Genomic DNA, 17,010 nt, shown 5'->3' on the forward strand with positions numbered 1-17,010 from the left:
AAGTAGTTGAAACCGGTCTGTACCCAGCCATTTTCACAAGTATCCCGATGCTGTGAGGAAAACCAAGACGAAATGGAAGGTTTGATTCCAGTTATTAATAAATTGCAAGATGTCTTCAATACAGTGGGGTCTGAGACGATATTATTGCCACAGATCGTTGTAATTGGCAATCAGGTAATTTTTGGAAAAGAGAAGCAACAGCAATGTTTCAGTGTTTTTTCAATGTCATGTAAAACGAAATTGTTTGTATGATTATAACTAAGAGTTACTTTTGCTACGTTGTGAAATGTAAACAGTGTTAAGGAATAGTATCCCGCAATAGTCCAATAGCCGAATAGTAGTGATTTTAGAATTCTGCAAATTACTTCAAACACATAAAAGAAGATATAATTAAAACGAAAAAGAAAGTGGAAATATTTCTTTGGAAATCCCTTTTTATAGCCATTTATTACCATACACATTTGATATTTTGGTCTCTTTGGCGTTCATACACAGCCTACTACAGTAGTCCGAATTATTCTGACGTTCAATCAACTTTATATATATATAAGTCAGGGTTGCTGAGCTTCTGATCCATGTACATGTGCAGTTAGTCTGAATGCTTCTGACTATCTATCCGTGCATGAATCTGTATTGAGACAATATTTAAATACTATACTGATAAATACTAGCTGCAATGCAGTGCTCGGCTGGAGAGAACCTATCTTTAGCTTGATCAACTGAGTGTCAGACTAGTAAACCAGCAGTTCTGGGTTTGAATCTTAGCAGAGGCATTGATATAAATAATGACTTCAGTTGCATTGGCACCCATGTTGAGACTTAGGAATTCATAGCCATGTCCCACAAGCATTGCTGTAACCACTGGAAACTTTAGGACAAGTTATTTCCTGGAGGGTTATGCAACCCTGGTAAATATTAGCTGCGATATACAGCTCGGCTAGAGAGAACTACTTTCTAACTGGATTGGTTGAGCGTAAGTTCTGGAGTTCCAATTATTAGCAACATTACGTTTTAGTATATAGTTTACAATACAGCAATAGTTACGAATGATACATTGATGGAAAGGCATAACATTGTCTTCTAACTTACGTATGTGTCAAAGCAATTATATATTGCAAGCAAAGTATTTCCAGTCTAATTACAGTGGCCACCACTTTTCTCTAGACTTGTTTTTGTAAACCATCATTTCTGCCAATCTTGCACAAGTTTGCTTTTTGGTAGGGTTAAAATCACTACTTCTAGTGTTCTAATAACAAAGCTATACAAATGTTCCATTGCTCATTTGGTTAGGGTGCTGGCCCAGTAAGCTCAGTTGATGATATGAGGTGTATGGTTTGGTATGTCTTGCCAGTAGAGGCCTGTGTTTCTCAGAAAATTGAGGAAGGGATAAGTATGCACTGATGTGGTTGTGCTAATGAACAAGGCTCTTTTTAATTGAAGTGGATAGCATACAATATACCTTCTATATGTTGTTAGTGATGTAGTCGCCAGCTACAACAAGAAGATCTAGCCTCAATAGCATAAGATGCTCGATCTTAGAAAGAAAATAATAAATTGACAAGAAGTTAATAATTGGTGTGTTTGTTTGGCGACAGCCATGGTCATATGTGAAGGTGACATTGTATGATGGGGTCACTGCATGACAGATGCTGTCACACTAATGTGTCATGGTCTGATGAACACTGTACTAATCACAGCACTCCCCTTGGTCATATTATACTGACAATGCCAATGGGCTTACCAGTCCTTGTAGAACAGTACAGCAATTTTTCTAACTATATGTGGAAAATGACATATTGGTTTAATAACAAGGGCTAGTTATTAGAATATAAATCATAGGTTGAGTGGATCTGTTTTAATCTAATGTTCTTAATGTTTAAATTTGCTTCCAGAGTTCAGGCAAAAGTTCTGTGGTAGAGAGCCTTGTTGGGCGTGACTTTCTCCCTCGTGGGACGGGCATTGTGACAAGGCGCCCTCTGGTGCTGCAGCTCGTCCATGTTTCCAAAAATGATACTGAGGCCAGAAAAATTGAAGGTGGAGGTAAGCGGATAAACTGTTTTCTGGTTTTAGTTTTAGATTTTTAGATTTTTTTGTATTCATGTTTTGAAATTTGCGTTGGAATATCGTGATTATAGTGCCACAGTTTTACTATCATTGACATTATTAACAGTTGTCATATGAGCTAGATGCGAATGACAAAATTTGCAGACTGTATATCATTGTTATACTATTGCAAATTAACTTCGTTGGTCGATAAAGTGTTGTGTTTCATTTGTAGTTAATTAGAATCAAGAATGTAACTAATTACAAGTGTTATTGACAAGTGCATATAGTCCTAGAATTGTTTTGTTCTCAAAAGAGCAGAGTTTCCCTTTTTATGATTAGACTGATTACATGATTTCAGGGACTATTAAGGATGAAGAATGGGGAAAATTCTTACACACGAAAGACAAGATTTATACTGATTTTACTGAGATCAGACGGGAAATAGAAAATGAAACAGATCGCATGTCTGGAATAAACAAGGTAAAAAACCATTGTGAAGTTGAGGTGTAGAAAATGACGAGTGAAAATAAGCTGCTTAGAATATGTCAAATAAAAACAACAAGAAAATACCACCAACATGTGAACACATAATCATAATTCTGACTCAAATTCAATGAAAATAGGGCAAAATATCAACAAAACAAAGATTTACTCACAGATTCCTGAAAAAGTACTAGGAGAAAAAGAGGTGGTGTTCCAGCAGAGTAAATGTCTTCTGCTTCGTTGACAACTGCTGACTTGTAAAATATACCACTCAGTAACACTGACAAAGTCTACACACTACCATGACAGATATATATCACTTGGTAACTGACTAAATCTACACACTCTTTACCATTACAGAAATATACCACACAGTAACACTGACTAAATCTACACACTCTTTACCATTACAGAAATATACCACACAGTAACACTGACTAAATATACACACTCTTTATCATTAGAGAGATATACCACTCAGTAACAATGACTAAATCTACACACTCTTTATTATTATAAAAAACATGTGCAATTAACACAACTGTGTAACTTGTGAAAATATTTTTGGGGCTGAAATTACTGGAAAAAAGCTTTTATTAATATATCTTGATTTTACTTATTACAACTTACCTTTTTTATATAAACTAATTAAGTTGTGCTTTCACCATAATTTGATCATTGTAGGTACAATCGTGTTCTACACTGATAAAATGTTTATTACCAGTACAATACTTAGACCTAGTATGTCATGACTACTGCTCTTGGGAATAAAAGTTATGTACCATATGGAGTAGGCACGAAAACAAATATTTGAATACTGAATATGACAAATATTCAAATAGTTAATTTTCGATGGAATTGACATCTCTATATTCAACCAGTCAATATAAGCATAAAGATCATTTTTAACTTAAGGCACATTCATTTTCATCAAATGATAACAAAAGTGCTGAGAAATTTACTAGTTAAAATGTTAAGATACATAAACAATTTATTACAGTTTGTGGTCACAATGAAATAAGAATACATACAACTTGTGTATACAATGATGAAAGAGGGTTAAAAATTAATGATAGCATACACATGAGTCAGTTAACAGTAACGCCTCTCATTAGTCTATCTAACAATATTGCTGTAATTCCATCTGGATATTCAGAAATCACATTTAGACTCACTTCACACAATAGATTGCATAATGATATTGTATGCTCAAGTTATTTATTGATAAAATTCTCTTTGAAGCTACTATAATTTGCACATCAGCTGAATGAGATTTTATTTGTCTGTTTCCTACAGGGAATTTGTCCTGAACCAATCAATTTGAAGATATACTCACCAAAGATTGTGAATCTGACCCTGGTTGACTTGCCAGGGATGACCAAAGTTCCTGTAGGAGATCAGCCTCAAGACATCGAGGGACAAATATATGACCTCTGCTTAAAATACATTAGCAACCCAAACTCAATCATTTTAGCTGTAACAGCAGCCAACACAGACATGGCTACATCAGAGGCACTGAAACTGGCCAAAGATGTAGATGCAGATGGTATGTAGGGGTGTTCACTTTTACTGATCTCTGACAGTTACCAACAGAAAGGACTATGAGTTTGTATTGTATTCTGCTCCCCCATTCCTGTGTATGTTTTATCTGTGTTGTTATATTGGTAGGGACATTGAAATGCCTTCATATACTTCACAAATGCCAAGGTGGTAACAGCTGTTTTCAGCTATGTATGGAAACCTGTAGAGTATAAGTAAATGATGTTTGAAAACTGTCCCCTGTTCTGTTCAGTGAAATGGCCACCAACTGCAAAAAGGAGATCCTGTCTGAAAATGATACTGGTTTTTCATGAAGTGTTGCAAAACTTAGCAAACAAACACCGTCACTTTTGTCATTTAATGTGATGGAATTGACAGTGTAGTCATGGAAACACCAGATTTTAATTTTTGTTATTTGTTGGAATGTAAGAATTTCCATTCTTTTATATACTCAACCAACCCATAAATCGTAATACTAGCCATTCCCTTTTTTCAGGTCGTCGCACTCTGGCTGTGGTGACCAAGCTTGATTTAATGGACCATGGAACAGATGCTATGGATGTGTTATGTGGACGTGTTATCCCAGTAAAGCTTGGCATCATAGGTGTAGTCAACCGCAGCCAGGCTGATATCAATTCAGCAAAGGTAAGTATTTACATGTGTGTTGATTAGATATTAACTGGCTAAAATTTGAGGAAAGCAGATTCATTTATGACTGTATACTATATATGTTAACAAATCTTCATATCAGTGAATAAAGGGAAAATAGAAGGAAAGAAATATTTACATGGATACATGTGAAAAGGTACAAAAAGAATAAGACAAGTCACAATATATTCCTGAAACAACACTAAATAAGAAAAGTTTTTTACAGCAAGGAATCTACCGAACATACTCAGTTACATTTGTTATGGTTGGGGTCAGTTACATTTTTTATGGTTAGGGTCAGTTACATTCATTATGGTTGGGGTCAGTTACATTCATTATGGTTGGGGTCTAAGATATTTTTATGAGTGGAGACACATTTTAGATCACAGATATTATCTATCGTATACTAGGTTTTGAGTTTCAGTTACTGTGATGAGTGATGGACGTGCTATCATGTTCTAAAGTCATTGAAGATTCAGATGCTGCTTGATTTTATTGACAAACAAATGAAACATACAAATACTGGTACTCACTGTTTAATCACCTGTTCAGGGATGGCTGATTATTAATTAACGGTTTAATTACATGCCAGTTTGCTACATTTTCCAGGATTTAACATCTGCTGTGAAAGATGAGGGTGCATTTTTACAGAAGAAGTACCCATCCATAGCCAGTAGAAATGGCACTCATTACCTCGCAAAGACATTGAATAGAGTAGGTATATAAAGAAGTGGTCAATTTTATACCTATTGTTGATCACTTCTCAGTAAAGTATCAATTTTTAATTATCACAGGGTGTCATTCACATATATACATGCATTGTACCATGTGTCTCAATACTTGAGACAGTTTCTGGCATGTACACAATTATGTATTTGATTCTTTCAGTTTTAGCTCATCTGGCCCGAAGAGGCCAAGAGTAATGATATTTGGCTAGAGAAATCCTTGAATAAAGGCTGGCAAAGTTTGGGAAAATAACTGACCGTGACCCATATTTAAGGTCAATTTTTTTCAACCCTTCAGAACTCTTTTCTCATGCACAAAGACTTTTGATGTCAATTATGTGAAATGCTATGTACTTTCAACAAGTTTTGAATACAAGGTGAGTGATACAGGCCCATTTGGCCTGTATAACAACATGTTATGTTCAGTTTTCATTCCTTTTCCTTTTCAGTTACTAATGCACCATATACGAGATTGCTTACCAGAGCTAAAGACACGTGTGAACATTCTTATGGCCCAGTTCCAATCCCTTCTCATTTCATTTGGAGATCCTGTTGAAGATAAGGTATCAACACAGTCAATTACATATATCTCTTCAATTAGATTTTATGTATTCCGTGTGTATTTAGGTGCATAAGCATATGTCATCAACAAATAAGGCAGTTAAGGCTCACTCTATTTTTAGACTATCACTTGAATGATTTCAGATTTCTCATTCTCTGAATTAATATCAAACATTTTTGTCTATAATAGAATCCAACACTGTCCTGATACAAGGGGTAATGATATTATAAAATTTTGATAATCAAATGTAGAATAATTCTGAAATATCAATAAATGTGCAAATATTCACTTTTCATGTAGTATTTGTTTTAATTGTTCACACATGAAAGGTTTGTTTGTGGGGTGTGTTATCTCGTGAGCAGTCAGACATAGGGTCATTTTGAGGTTGGGTCTCCTATCAGTAGCTGGTTGCTACCTTTGAACAGCACAGGACAGCCCATGATGTTAATTTCTGTAGAAACACATATTGACCTAGGACCACTATTTTAGCCTCAGGTCGCATAGTTCAATTTTCTGTTGAATGACATTATTTAAGGCAGTCTTAGAGAAAAAGTGTAAAGATATTGACCCAGATTGATAAGTTTTATCTAAGTACCAAGACATACACTAAATTAGTTTACTTTGTGTCTCTGGTTTGTACTCTGTATGTGTATATGTTTGTTCCTCCCACAGGGTCAGCTGCTATTACAGATTATCACACGATTTGCATCTGCTTACTGCAGCACAATAGAGGGAACCTCAAAATTTATTGAAACTACAGAATTGTGAGTAAACAGATAACTATCAAACATTGAATTCTATTTTTTTTTTGTTAACTTGAGTTTTATTAGATTAGTTATCACATGTGTGCAGCATTGAATGGTCAGTACATTGTAACATATGTAAGCAGTGACCTGACTATATATTGGTTATACTATAACTATAGAGAGTTCCTGTTTGAGTATACTTATAAAATCTGCAGGATATTTTAGTCGTTTGGAATTTTCAGTGCACTAGTTATTTTTCAATGTACATACAACCAGACTACAGTTATCAAGTCATAGTTTATTAAGTGACAGTTTTGTTCTGTCATTTCATACTTCAGACACTTCCAAGTTCTAATACTTCTGATTTCAGATGTGGTGGAGCTAGGATATGCTATATATTTCACGAAACATTTGGTCGTACATTAGAATCTGTAAACCCACTTGTGGGCTTAACAACAATGGACATTCTTACAGCTATCAGGAATGCAACAGTAAGTTGGATGTCTACGATCCTTCAAGCTGAATTCTTCAGTATAATTGATGATTTCTTCATAACTTCAGGTTTGATGTTAGTTGATGTTTCACTTTAGATATAGTGAAAAATATCATTTCTGTTCTTTCTTTCAACCGATCCAAGTCCATGTTTTTTACATGTCTTAAACATTCAGTCTTGATAAAGTTGATGTTTACCTGTTTTCAACCATAATTTTTGTTCAAGTTAATATTTACCTGTCTTCAACATTCAGTCTGATTCATGTTGATGTTTACATGTCTTCAAAAATTTGTCCGATTCAAGTTGATGTTTACATGTCGTCAGCCATCAATCTGGCTCAGGTTAATGTTTACATGTTTCTGATTCAAGTGGATGTTTAGGTCTTAAACAATAAGTCTGAATCAAGTTGATGTTTACCAGTATTTAACAATCAGTCTTGATCAAGTAGATGTTTACCTGTTTTCAACAATTAATTTGGCTCAAGTTGATGCTAACATGTCTTCAACCATCAGTTTGGTTCAAGTTAATATTTACCTGTCTTCAACATTCAGTCTGATTCACGTTGATGTTTACATGTCGTCAGCCATCAGTCTGGCTCAAGTTAATATTTACATGTTTCCAGTCATCATTTCAAGTTGATGTTTACCAGTCTTCAACAATTAGTCTTGATCAAGTAGATGTTAATCTGTTTTCAACAATCAGTTCGGTTCAAGTTGATGTTTACATGTCTTCAATGATAAGTCTGATTCAAGTGGATGTTCAGATGTCTTCAGACATCAGTCTGGTTCAAGATGGCGTGTACCTGTTTTCATCCATTAGCCAGTGTCATGTTGATATTTACATGTCTTCAATGATTAGTCTGACTCAAGTTGATGTTTACCTGTTCTGTACCGTCAGTTTTGTTCTTGTTAGTGTAAAGATCCTTTAGAAATTGATGACTTCAAACTTTAGTTATGAAAGAAATTGGTATTACCAAATACATAGTAATATATTTTAACCTTCAGTGAATTTGCAGTTTAGACATTTGAAAAAATTACGGTTTTACACCGTGTGATATTTGTTTATAAGATCGATGATTTTGCATTGTCCTTGTGATAAGACTTACAGGGTGAGATGTATATAATTACTATCACAGTCAACCAGTTATTCATTAACACTGGACTCTTTCTTTACTCAGGGTCCAAGACCTGCACTTTTTGTACCTGAAGTATCATTTGAGTTGTTAGTAAAGCGACAAATTCGGCGTTTGGAGGAGCCAAGTCTTCGGTGTGTAGAACTTGTTCACGAGGAAATGCAGCGGATTATTCAACACTGTGGCACTCAAGTATGTATAATGGATAGGAAAACACTAAATAACTCAGTTATTTCTTCCCCCAGGTCCAGGAATTGTTAATTGGAAGCAAACTTAGATTAGTTATTCTTTATTTTACTTCACCGACAATCATTTCCTTATTTTTTGTTTGGATGTGAATTTCAAAAATCAAATTCTTAAAGTTCCTGTCTCTCTCTCTCTCGGATCAGGGCATGCATACCTTTATTTTCATATCTTAGACAGAAATATTGTTGTTTTTATCCATGTATAATGTGTACATATGTATAATTTTTGTCTGTTTTCATTCAACAGCAAGAGATGTTAAGATTTCCTAAACTCCACGAGAAGATTATTGATGTTGTTACACAACTTTTACGCCGTAGACTCCCTCCTACAAACACCATGGTAAGTACAAGAACTCAACTGCATATGACTTCATAGTGTTACCAAGGTACCAACTGGTTGCCTGGAGTCATTGCCAAATTTAAATATTACATTAATTTGACTTTGGAAATGGTAAACAATGGGACATCAACAACTAATTATGAATTATTTATGGTAACAAACTTATTGACATTGTATGCTGATGACAAAAAACTCAGTCATCAAAATCAGCTCAACGGTGTAATTTTCTGAGAGATATCTATGTATATTTATTTATTTGAATGAAGTAAGACTCCAAACAATTGTAGCTCACCTGAAACAAAGGACTGGTGAGCTTAAGCAATGACATGGTGTCTTGCAACTTTTTAGAAAAAGTAGTACTAGTGAAGAATAACTGGATTTTGGCAAAATTAGGTCAGAAGCATCCTTGGGGAAGGGGAACCAATTTTGTATAAATGAAGCATTCTTTAATGAAGGGACCCATCAACCCTCAAGGGCAGAATAATGGGGCCCTGGGTGAAATAGATGTAAATCTTCAGACTTTTTTTCCATTAGTTGGGATAAAGTGGTTTCAGCCAATCAAAACCAGTGAGTGATACAATCTCTATGGGCCTCTTGTTGAAATAGCTAAATTGAAGCTGCCAAAATAAACAGTATAATTTTATGATATTTTGATGTGGAGAGTTTTGCAATATGCTTTAACACAGTGTTTGTTTTACAGGTGGAGAACATTGTAGGTATAGAACTAGCTTATATCAACACCAAACACCCAGATTTCCATGAGGCCAATTTAGTACAGAAAAGCATGACGGATAACACGGAGCTTCCAAAAAATCTTCATAAGGAACTGGTGGATTCTAAACAAAAGGAGGAGAATAGAGACAGTCCTAAGGACAAAAAGGTAGTCAACGTATCCTTACAACAGAGGATAAGGGATCAAAATATATAGCTTGATTCATAGTAGGGTGTGGGCTTATTGCAAGACAATGTAATAGCAATTGTTAGGATTTTTACTGAACAGCTGTAGACATGGTTGGGCTTATTACCAAACATTTTTGGGGAAATACACTTAACAGATATGTAATTGTGGATCAAGTGAACCAGATGACAAATTTTAAAGTATTTTTATTTTCCTCATAACAAAGGGGGGGTTGCATATCCATGTTTCATAAACCTTTTCTTAATTAGATATTTATAGTGTGTGAGCTTCAAAGATTTATTAACTTAAATGGATTAAGTAGTTATAAGGAAAAAAGGAAATTAGATCTGTCAGCAGAAAATTTGTTAATAAGTGACTGTAAACATTTTCAGGTTCTCAATAGTGCAGCAAAGGAAAACACATGGAACTTAACAAACATAATCAAAAACAAAAGTATGGACAAGTTGGAGGTGGGGACAGCCAGTGCTCCCAGTAGTGTGGCAGGATCCCCAGCTCATAGTAGGAAGGGAGTCAACCTGTTATCTGATGTGGTAAGTACGCTGACCAGTAAGTGTCAGGGGTCAACCTGTTATCTGATATGGTAAGTACACTGACCAGTAAGTGTCAGGGGTCAACCTGTTATCTGATGTGGTAAGTACGCTGACCAGTAAGTGTCAGGGGTCAACCTGTTATCTGATGTGGTAAGTACACTGACCAGTAAGTGTCAGGGGTCAACCTGTTATCTGATGTGGTAAGTACACTGACCAGTAAGTGTGAGGGGTCAACCTGATGTCTAATGTGGTAAGTATACTGACCTGTAAGTTTTAGGGTCAACCTGTTGTCTGATGTGGTAAGTACACTGACCTGTAAGTTTTAGGGTCAACCTGTTGTCTAATGTGGTAAGTACACTGACCACTAAGTGTCAGGGGTCAACCTGTTATCTGTTGTGGTAAGTACACTGACCTGTAAGGTTTAGGATCAGCCTGTTGTCTGATGTGGTAAATACACTGACCAGTCAGTTGATAATTACGAATTTTTGTTAACCAATTTGTTTGGAGGAAGTAGGTAAATATCTAACTGTCCAGTCCTTGATAGAGGGGGCCAACTTCCTTTTTATTATTTCTCACCTATTTTGATGGTGTGTATAGATAGATCTAACCTAAAGACAAACAACTACAATTTAAGAGACTAAAACTGAAAAACAGAATCAAATACTCCAAGTCTTTAAAAGATCTAGGGGATGATATTAAAACATTTCATTTAAAAGACCTTTTTCAAAACAGAAGAATAATCACATCTTCTGAAAACCAGCAATATATGTACTCTCTACTTCTGTAACATTCCTTATTATCAAAATGTTTTCAAATACTTCAAATTAATGTGAATAACTTAATATCAGAATGAATGGGAAAAATACATGATAATTTGGTTTTGATTTTGAATTTTTTTTCTTTGCAGTTGGAATTTTGCAAAGTATGTGTACATATCTTGCACTTTCATTATAACTATTTTGCTTAAATCCTTTTTTCTTACTGGTATCATTTTATTGTTCGTTTATTTTTTTATATGTATGTGTTTGCATGCATATTTTGGCTGATAAATTGTAACGAATAAAAATGTTGGATATCAAAATTTGTACAACAGTTGGAATCAAGTTTCTCTCCGAGTTCAGATACTGATTAGATGAAGATCAAAAAAGTGGAGAAAAAAGAAACTACTGCATGATTGTGATATATTTGTTAAATGCTAGAAAAGAAAACTTATGTTCTTTAACACTATTTTATCGGTTACCCATCTGTAGCATTCAGATTTGTTATCTGCAGTAAAACAGCAGTAGCAGGTTAATCAGCAGGTGTTGTGTATGAGATCATAGGGTCCAGGTATAAATACCAGTATGTTAACTGTCCAATGACTTTTATATAAGCCATAATCTGACGTAGAAGATTTAGAAGTTTTGATGATCTTTGTTGTTTTTTTTTTCAGATTTTTTTTTGTCAATACATAATGCAATAATATTTGTAAGAAATTTCTTTTTTCTTTTGCCATGGATTAAGATCTTGTTTTGCTTGTGAATTATTTATTTCAAGCAATTTAGCAATATTACCTAGATGTTCACAACTTCCAAAATTTTAATTATGAAATAATATTTATAACAGTGTTGCTTAATTCTTGCACTCTTTTTAAATAATTATATATATCTGCATTTTCTGAGTGCCGTTAATCTTTTTTCAAGCGATATAGTGACTTTGTAATGATTTGATACATTACGTTGGTGTATGATGTATATATCTATATATATTATGAAGTCAGTGAAGAGAAATTGAATTTAACAAAGACAAAAACAGTTAAACCTTCCTTTGTCACAGTATATATATATATATATATATATTCAAGATTGAAGTCTATTTTGTGGGGAAAAATTGTGTCTTATGATCCAAATGTCCAGTCTTCTTATAACTTCTTTAAGGGAAATGTAGATAGGATATGCCGTTAGTGAACGATAAAATTTCGTGAATTTTTTGTTGTTGTTGTAATTAGACATTAATTTACAAAAATATTTCATGAGTACAGAAATCTGTAATATTGTACTATCTACTTATATGTTGATTTTCATTGAAATTTTTTAAACTTTGAATTGCTGACATCTTTCTGTCAAATGAAATTAAAGTTGTAGCAATACCATTATCTATGTGTGAAAATGAAGTAAGTGTATTAAATGGAAAAGAGGTTTAGTCCCGTGCTTAAAATTTTGTTTTGTATTCTGTCGTCAGTCCTGTAAATGTTAAGTCTGTGGCTGCTTCACTTTTTACATGTGTTTAACACTGTCATTTTATATTTTTCCTTTAAGGGAATTAGATGCAAGAATATCTGATTTTTGGTTGTGTATAGAAGAATTTCACATGCTATATGATGAAAACTTTTCTGATCTAGCGGTACATTTTATATACATTGAAAAACATTTTCCATTGACTCGACAGACTTAATTGTGTGAATATCATTAGTGAGATTACTAGAATGGTTTTATTGAATTGAAATGAACATGCCATTTACAAAATTACTTATCTTACAAGTATTTTGTAGATATGAAATAAATTCTTCAATTTTTAAAAAAAGTTCATGTGTGTGCTATATAATAGTCCAAGCTTTATGTCTTTTTCTGAACTGGTATATGTTGTTGAGAGCAAATTTCTGATAAGTTTTTACATGTAGGGAAATAGAATACAATATCATGTTATAAGTATCATAATTTGTGTCTTAGTCCCTCTTGAAATATTTCCATATGAGATATGAGTTATTGACTAAATGCTCCTGTAAGTCACTTTTCACTTAGATTTTTACCGTTACCAGCTTTGTTTTTTAAGTACAGGTAATTTGATACAAACATAAGATAGAATAGAGAAACCAAAAAAGCATGGGCCTGTAACTTAATACTGGTATTACTAAATGCATTCCTGCTGTCAGTGAGTTATAGATGAACACCAGAATAAACTCAAACATAGTATATAATCTGAATCCTCTGACAAGATCAAAATGTAAACATGACCTTACCTCAACATAGAAAGTTACTCAAGACCCTCTGTTTTGCTTCTTCAGTATGAAATAGAAAATAAAACAGAAAAGTATCAGTCAAATTTTGGTTCTTTTGTTTCATGGTCTCAATAATTGGATTTTAGCTGTTATGAATTTCTACTTTAATCTCTGGTAATCCTTGTGTTTTTGTTTGGAATTCCACAGCCCACATCAGAAATATCAAGAAAACTTTCACCACGAGAGAAGAGGGATTGTGAAGTAATTGGTATGTTATTTATGTAATATTGTTACTATCACAATACATTACCTGCCAATAATCTCAATAGAAATCTATTTCATCAAATGTATGTAGTGGCATTATTAGTGGCACAATACCAGATGAAATAATTAGAAGGGATCATATCTGTGAAAAAATGAATTAAATTTAAATTTCTCTATCACAATAAAGTTTAATTTATTTTCATTAATTTTAAGGAATGGTTAATTATTTAACAAAAAGTAACTTAAAATTTGAATATCTGGATTTATACCAGTGTCGTTTATCAGTGAGATAATTAAGCAGAATTTCTAGGATGCTGTTTGTTAAACATTCTTTCTTTTGCTTACAGAGTGTCTGATCCGGTCATATTTCCTCATTGTACGTAAGAACATCCAGGATACCATCCCAAAAGCTATTATGCACTTCCTGGTAAACCATGTCAAAGACAACTTACAGAGTGAGTTAGTCAGTCAACTGTACAAGAAAGAAGAATTTGAGTATCTACTTGAGGAGTCTGATCACATCGCAGCACGCCGTAAGGAGGCCCAGGACATGCTGAAGGTATCAAATTTAATCAATTCTTAATGATGAAGAACTTACAGAACCTACAGTTTTTATCTTATAACTAGTATAGCTTGGTTTCCATTCTGAACCATTGCATATCAGTTACCATTACAAATCATTTCTGTCCTAGCAGATTCCTTTCACACATTCATCCACCAACTGTTCTGTAACCTTGTATCCAGCAAGTGTTCTGTAACCTTGTATCCAGCAAGTGTTCTGTAACCTTGTATCCAGCAACTGTTCTGTAACCTTGTATCCAGCAACTGTTCTGTAACCTTGTATCCAGAAAGTGTTCTTTAACCTTGTATCGGACAACTGTTCTGTAACCTTGTATCCAGCAAGTGTTCTGTAACCTTGTATCCAGCAACTGTTCTGTAACCTTGTATCCAGCAACTGTTCTGTAACCTTGTATCCAGCAACTGTTCTGCAACCTTGTATCCAGCAAGTGTTCTTTAACCTTGTATCCAGCAAGTGTTCTGCAACCTTGTATCCAGCAAGTGTTCTGCAACCTTGTATCCAGCAAGTGTTCTGTAACCTTGTATCCAGCAACTGTTCTGCAACCTTGTATCCAGCAAGTGTTTTAACACTTTACGTAATATATACACCGCAACTAAATTTGAGCAACTTCTTATAATATTTCTTTTGATATCATCCATTAACTTTCCTTAATAGATACATTGAGTAAATTTGATGGACACTTTATTTGATATGTAATCCGTATTCATTGATGCCTTTGGCCTTGTGGAGAAATATGAATGATGAATGGAGTGATAATGAATAATTTTTTTCTTATTTACTCTTTTCAGGCTTTACAAAGAGCAAGTCACATTATTGGAGAGATCCGTGAAACTCACCTATGGTGATTGCTGCCTGTATTACAGACTCCATGCTGGTGATCACCTCTCTTGTGTAAACATTCATTTCACAAAATACAAAATGGACTTTATACCAATCTTCTCATCATATTGTGTAAAATGTGAATAAGCTTTGTACTTTTAAGACATTGTATAAATATTTTATCTAATAACTCAATATTCCACCTGTTTATATCTAAATTTAGAAAATAAAAAAAAATGGCAGTTGAAATAAGATATATCTAGTGTAGTTGACTGAAGTCATGAATACAAGATGCTCTCAGGTCAAAAACTAAAGTCTGTCACTAGTTATACCTTTACTAGAACAAAAACAATACTCTTAGTAAAGGCTTGGGTCAAATAAAGTGTTAGCAGCACCGTAATCAAGGAGAGTTCAAAGTGCAAAGGTTACACAGACACGATGCATTATGTTAGTAAGGATTTCTTGTGACATGTGAAATTGATGTATTAAAAGTGTTAAAACAACTGTACATTACAATTACGGTCTTTATAGTACAGCCTCTCTCATTTCTAGTATTAATGACTAAATTGTAATTCGGTTAGTCATCTGTGACCAGATAATGGGACAAGATTGTAATACCGGTAGTCAGATTATTCTTTTTCAGATGTACATTTTAATATGTAGACTAGTATGTAATAATTTGATATATAATCTTTTAAGATATTATTTCATGTTTGAGTGATGAATGTAATTAAAATAATTATCAAACAAAGTTGTCAACATTCAATGATTATATATCTCATTTTTGTAAGATATTTTGTTATACTGAATGAGATTTGGTCATCAGACATAAAATTGCCAATCATGGCCAGTTTTGAATACCGGTTAATTTTGATACTTGCCATTGATGAGTAGCAATAGGTCATTTATAGTAGCAAAAAATTTCAAAATGATTTCTGCTTAAAAAAAAAAATTGGGTAGTATAATTTCACACTTGCATAGCTCTAGTTTGAAGTAGTTTGAGATTTAGTGTTTATCAGAAAATGTACATGGCAATCAAAAAGTAGCTTCAGGTCATGGTTTAGGTTAAGGTTAAAAGTGCCATCATATGATATTCATTTAATTATGACTTCAAACTTGTTTTTGTGTGATGACTTAAATAATCAGTATGAAGGACCAGGAACGTTTGGAGCAAGACTGTTTGTTGTGATTTTTATCAATGAGTTTGTTGTGACTACAAAACCTGTGATGTTGATGTGTATATACAACATGTTTCTAGGAATTTGATTTGCTTGTGTTTGATGTAAAGTAACACAAGGCTTGTTATTCTGATGTGTACCTTGTTACCTCACTCTGCAGTGAATTTCCATTTAAACTCTCATTTATTTGTGCAAATGGAATCATGAATGTTTCATTCTATGAATGTTTTTGTGTCATTTTTATACATATGTAAAATTCTTGTGTAAATGTAGAGAGAAAGGAATTTTTCTTTGAGCTTGTGTCAATTATTTATGGGGTTCGTAAAATTTTTTTTTTTTTTTCTCAATATTTAGGCTTTATCATGAATGTTTTATTTGACAATTATTGACAAACACAATGTATTGTTTGATACAGTCATAACCATGTATCAATACATCATTTCTGTATAAGATGTGTGATTTATGGTTTGAATTGATAGATAAACTATTAGAACCATTCATATATTTATTGACGATACTAAAATATCAGTTAATATTTATTCCTTATATAAAGTTGTATCCATTTTATCTTCCAAAACATATTTTTGCTCATATATGAAATGTACTTAAAATGTAGTGGGTGTGGATTATCTTTAAGTTTGTATTCAGTGTTATAAAGTTTTTTTTTCTTATTTAAGGGTAACGGTGCTTTGCTAGCTACCCCTAATCTTGTTTTTGTTTTTTCTTCTTTTTTTTTTTTTTTGTTAATTCATCAAATATTGATTTTTACAATTGATAAATGTGT

At 33.5% G+C, this 17,010-nt stretch overlaps 1 protein-coding gene across 1 annotated transcript; it reads left to right on the forward strand.

Moving 5' to 3' along the window:
* The first annotated feature begins 48 nt into the window (after positions 1-48).
* On the forward strand, positions 49-15,672 carry LOC132545215 (dynamin-1-like protein). The gene is made up of 16 exons (XM_060208891.1): positions 49-174; positions 1,893-2,040; positions 2,405-2,526; positions 3,826-4,075; positions 4,565-4,713; positions 5,326-5,430; positions 5,891-6,004; positions 6,676-6,767; positions 7,120-7,240; positions 8,420-8,566; positions 8,867-8,959; positions 9,660-9,839; positions 10,250-10,408; positions 13,593-13,653; positions 13,997-14,208; positions 15,018-15,672. Exons 1-16 carry the CDS (start codon positions 73-75, stop codon positions 15,072-15,074), a joined length of 2,112 nt encoding a protein of 703 aa, XP_060064874.1. The 5' UTR covers positions 49-72; the 3' UTR covers positions 15,075-15,672.
* Positions 15,673-17,010: the final 1,338 nt, after the last annotated feature.

Source organism: Ylistrum balloti, unplaced genomic scaffold, assembly GCF_031769215.1.
Source record: "Ylistrum balloti isolate Yb309-2 unplaced genomic scaffold, AGI_CSIRO_Ybal_v1 Utg369832, whole genome shotgun sequence".
In the NCBI taxonomy this organism is placed as follows: domain Eukaryota; kingdom Metazoa; phylum Mollusca; class Bivalvia; order Pectinida; family Pectinidae; genus Ylistrum; species Ylistrum balloti.

Bases quoted from the DNA above. Each gene is read 5' to 3' on its own strand.
- LOC132545215 (XM_060208891.1), top strand. From the start codon at position 73: ATGGAAGGTTTGATTCCAGTTATTAATAAATTGCAAGATGTCTTCAAT. The intron at 6,005-6,675 runs GTATCAACACAG...TTCCTCCCACAG, and splicing joins GAGATCCTGTTGAAGATAAG to GGTCAGCTGCTATTACAGAT. The intron at 8,567-8,866 runs GTATGTATAATG...TTCATTCAACAG, and splicing joins TTCAACACTGTGGCACTCAA to CAAGAGATGTTAAGATTTCC.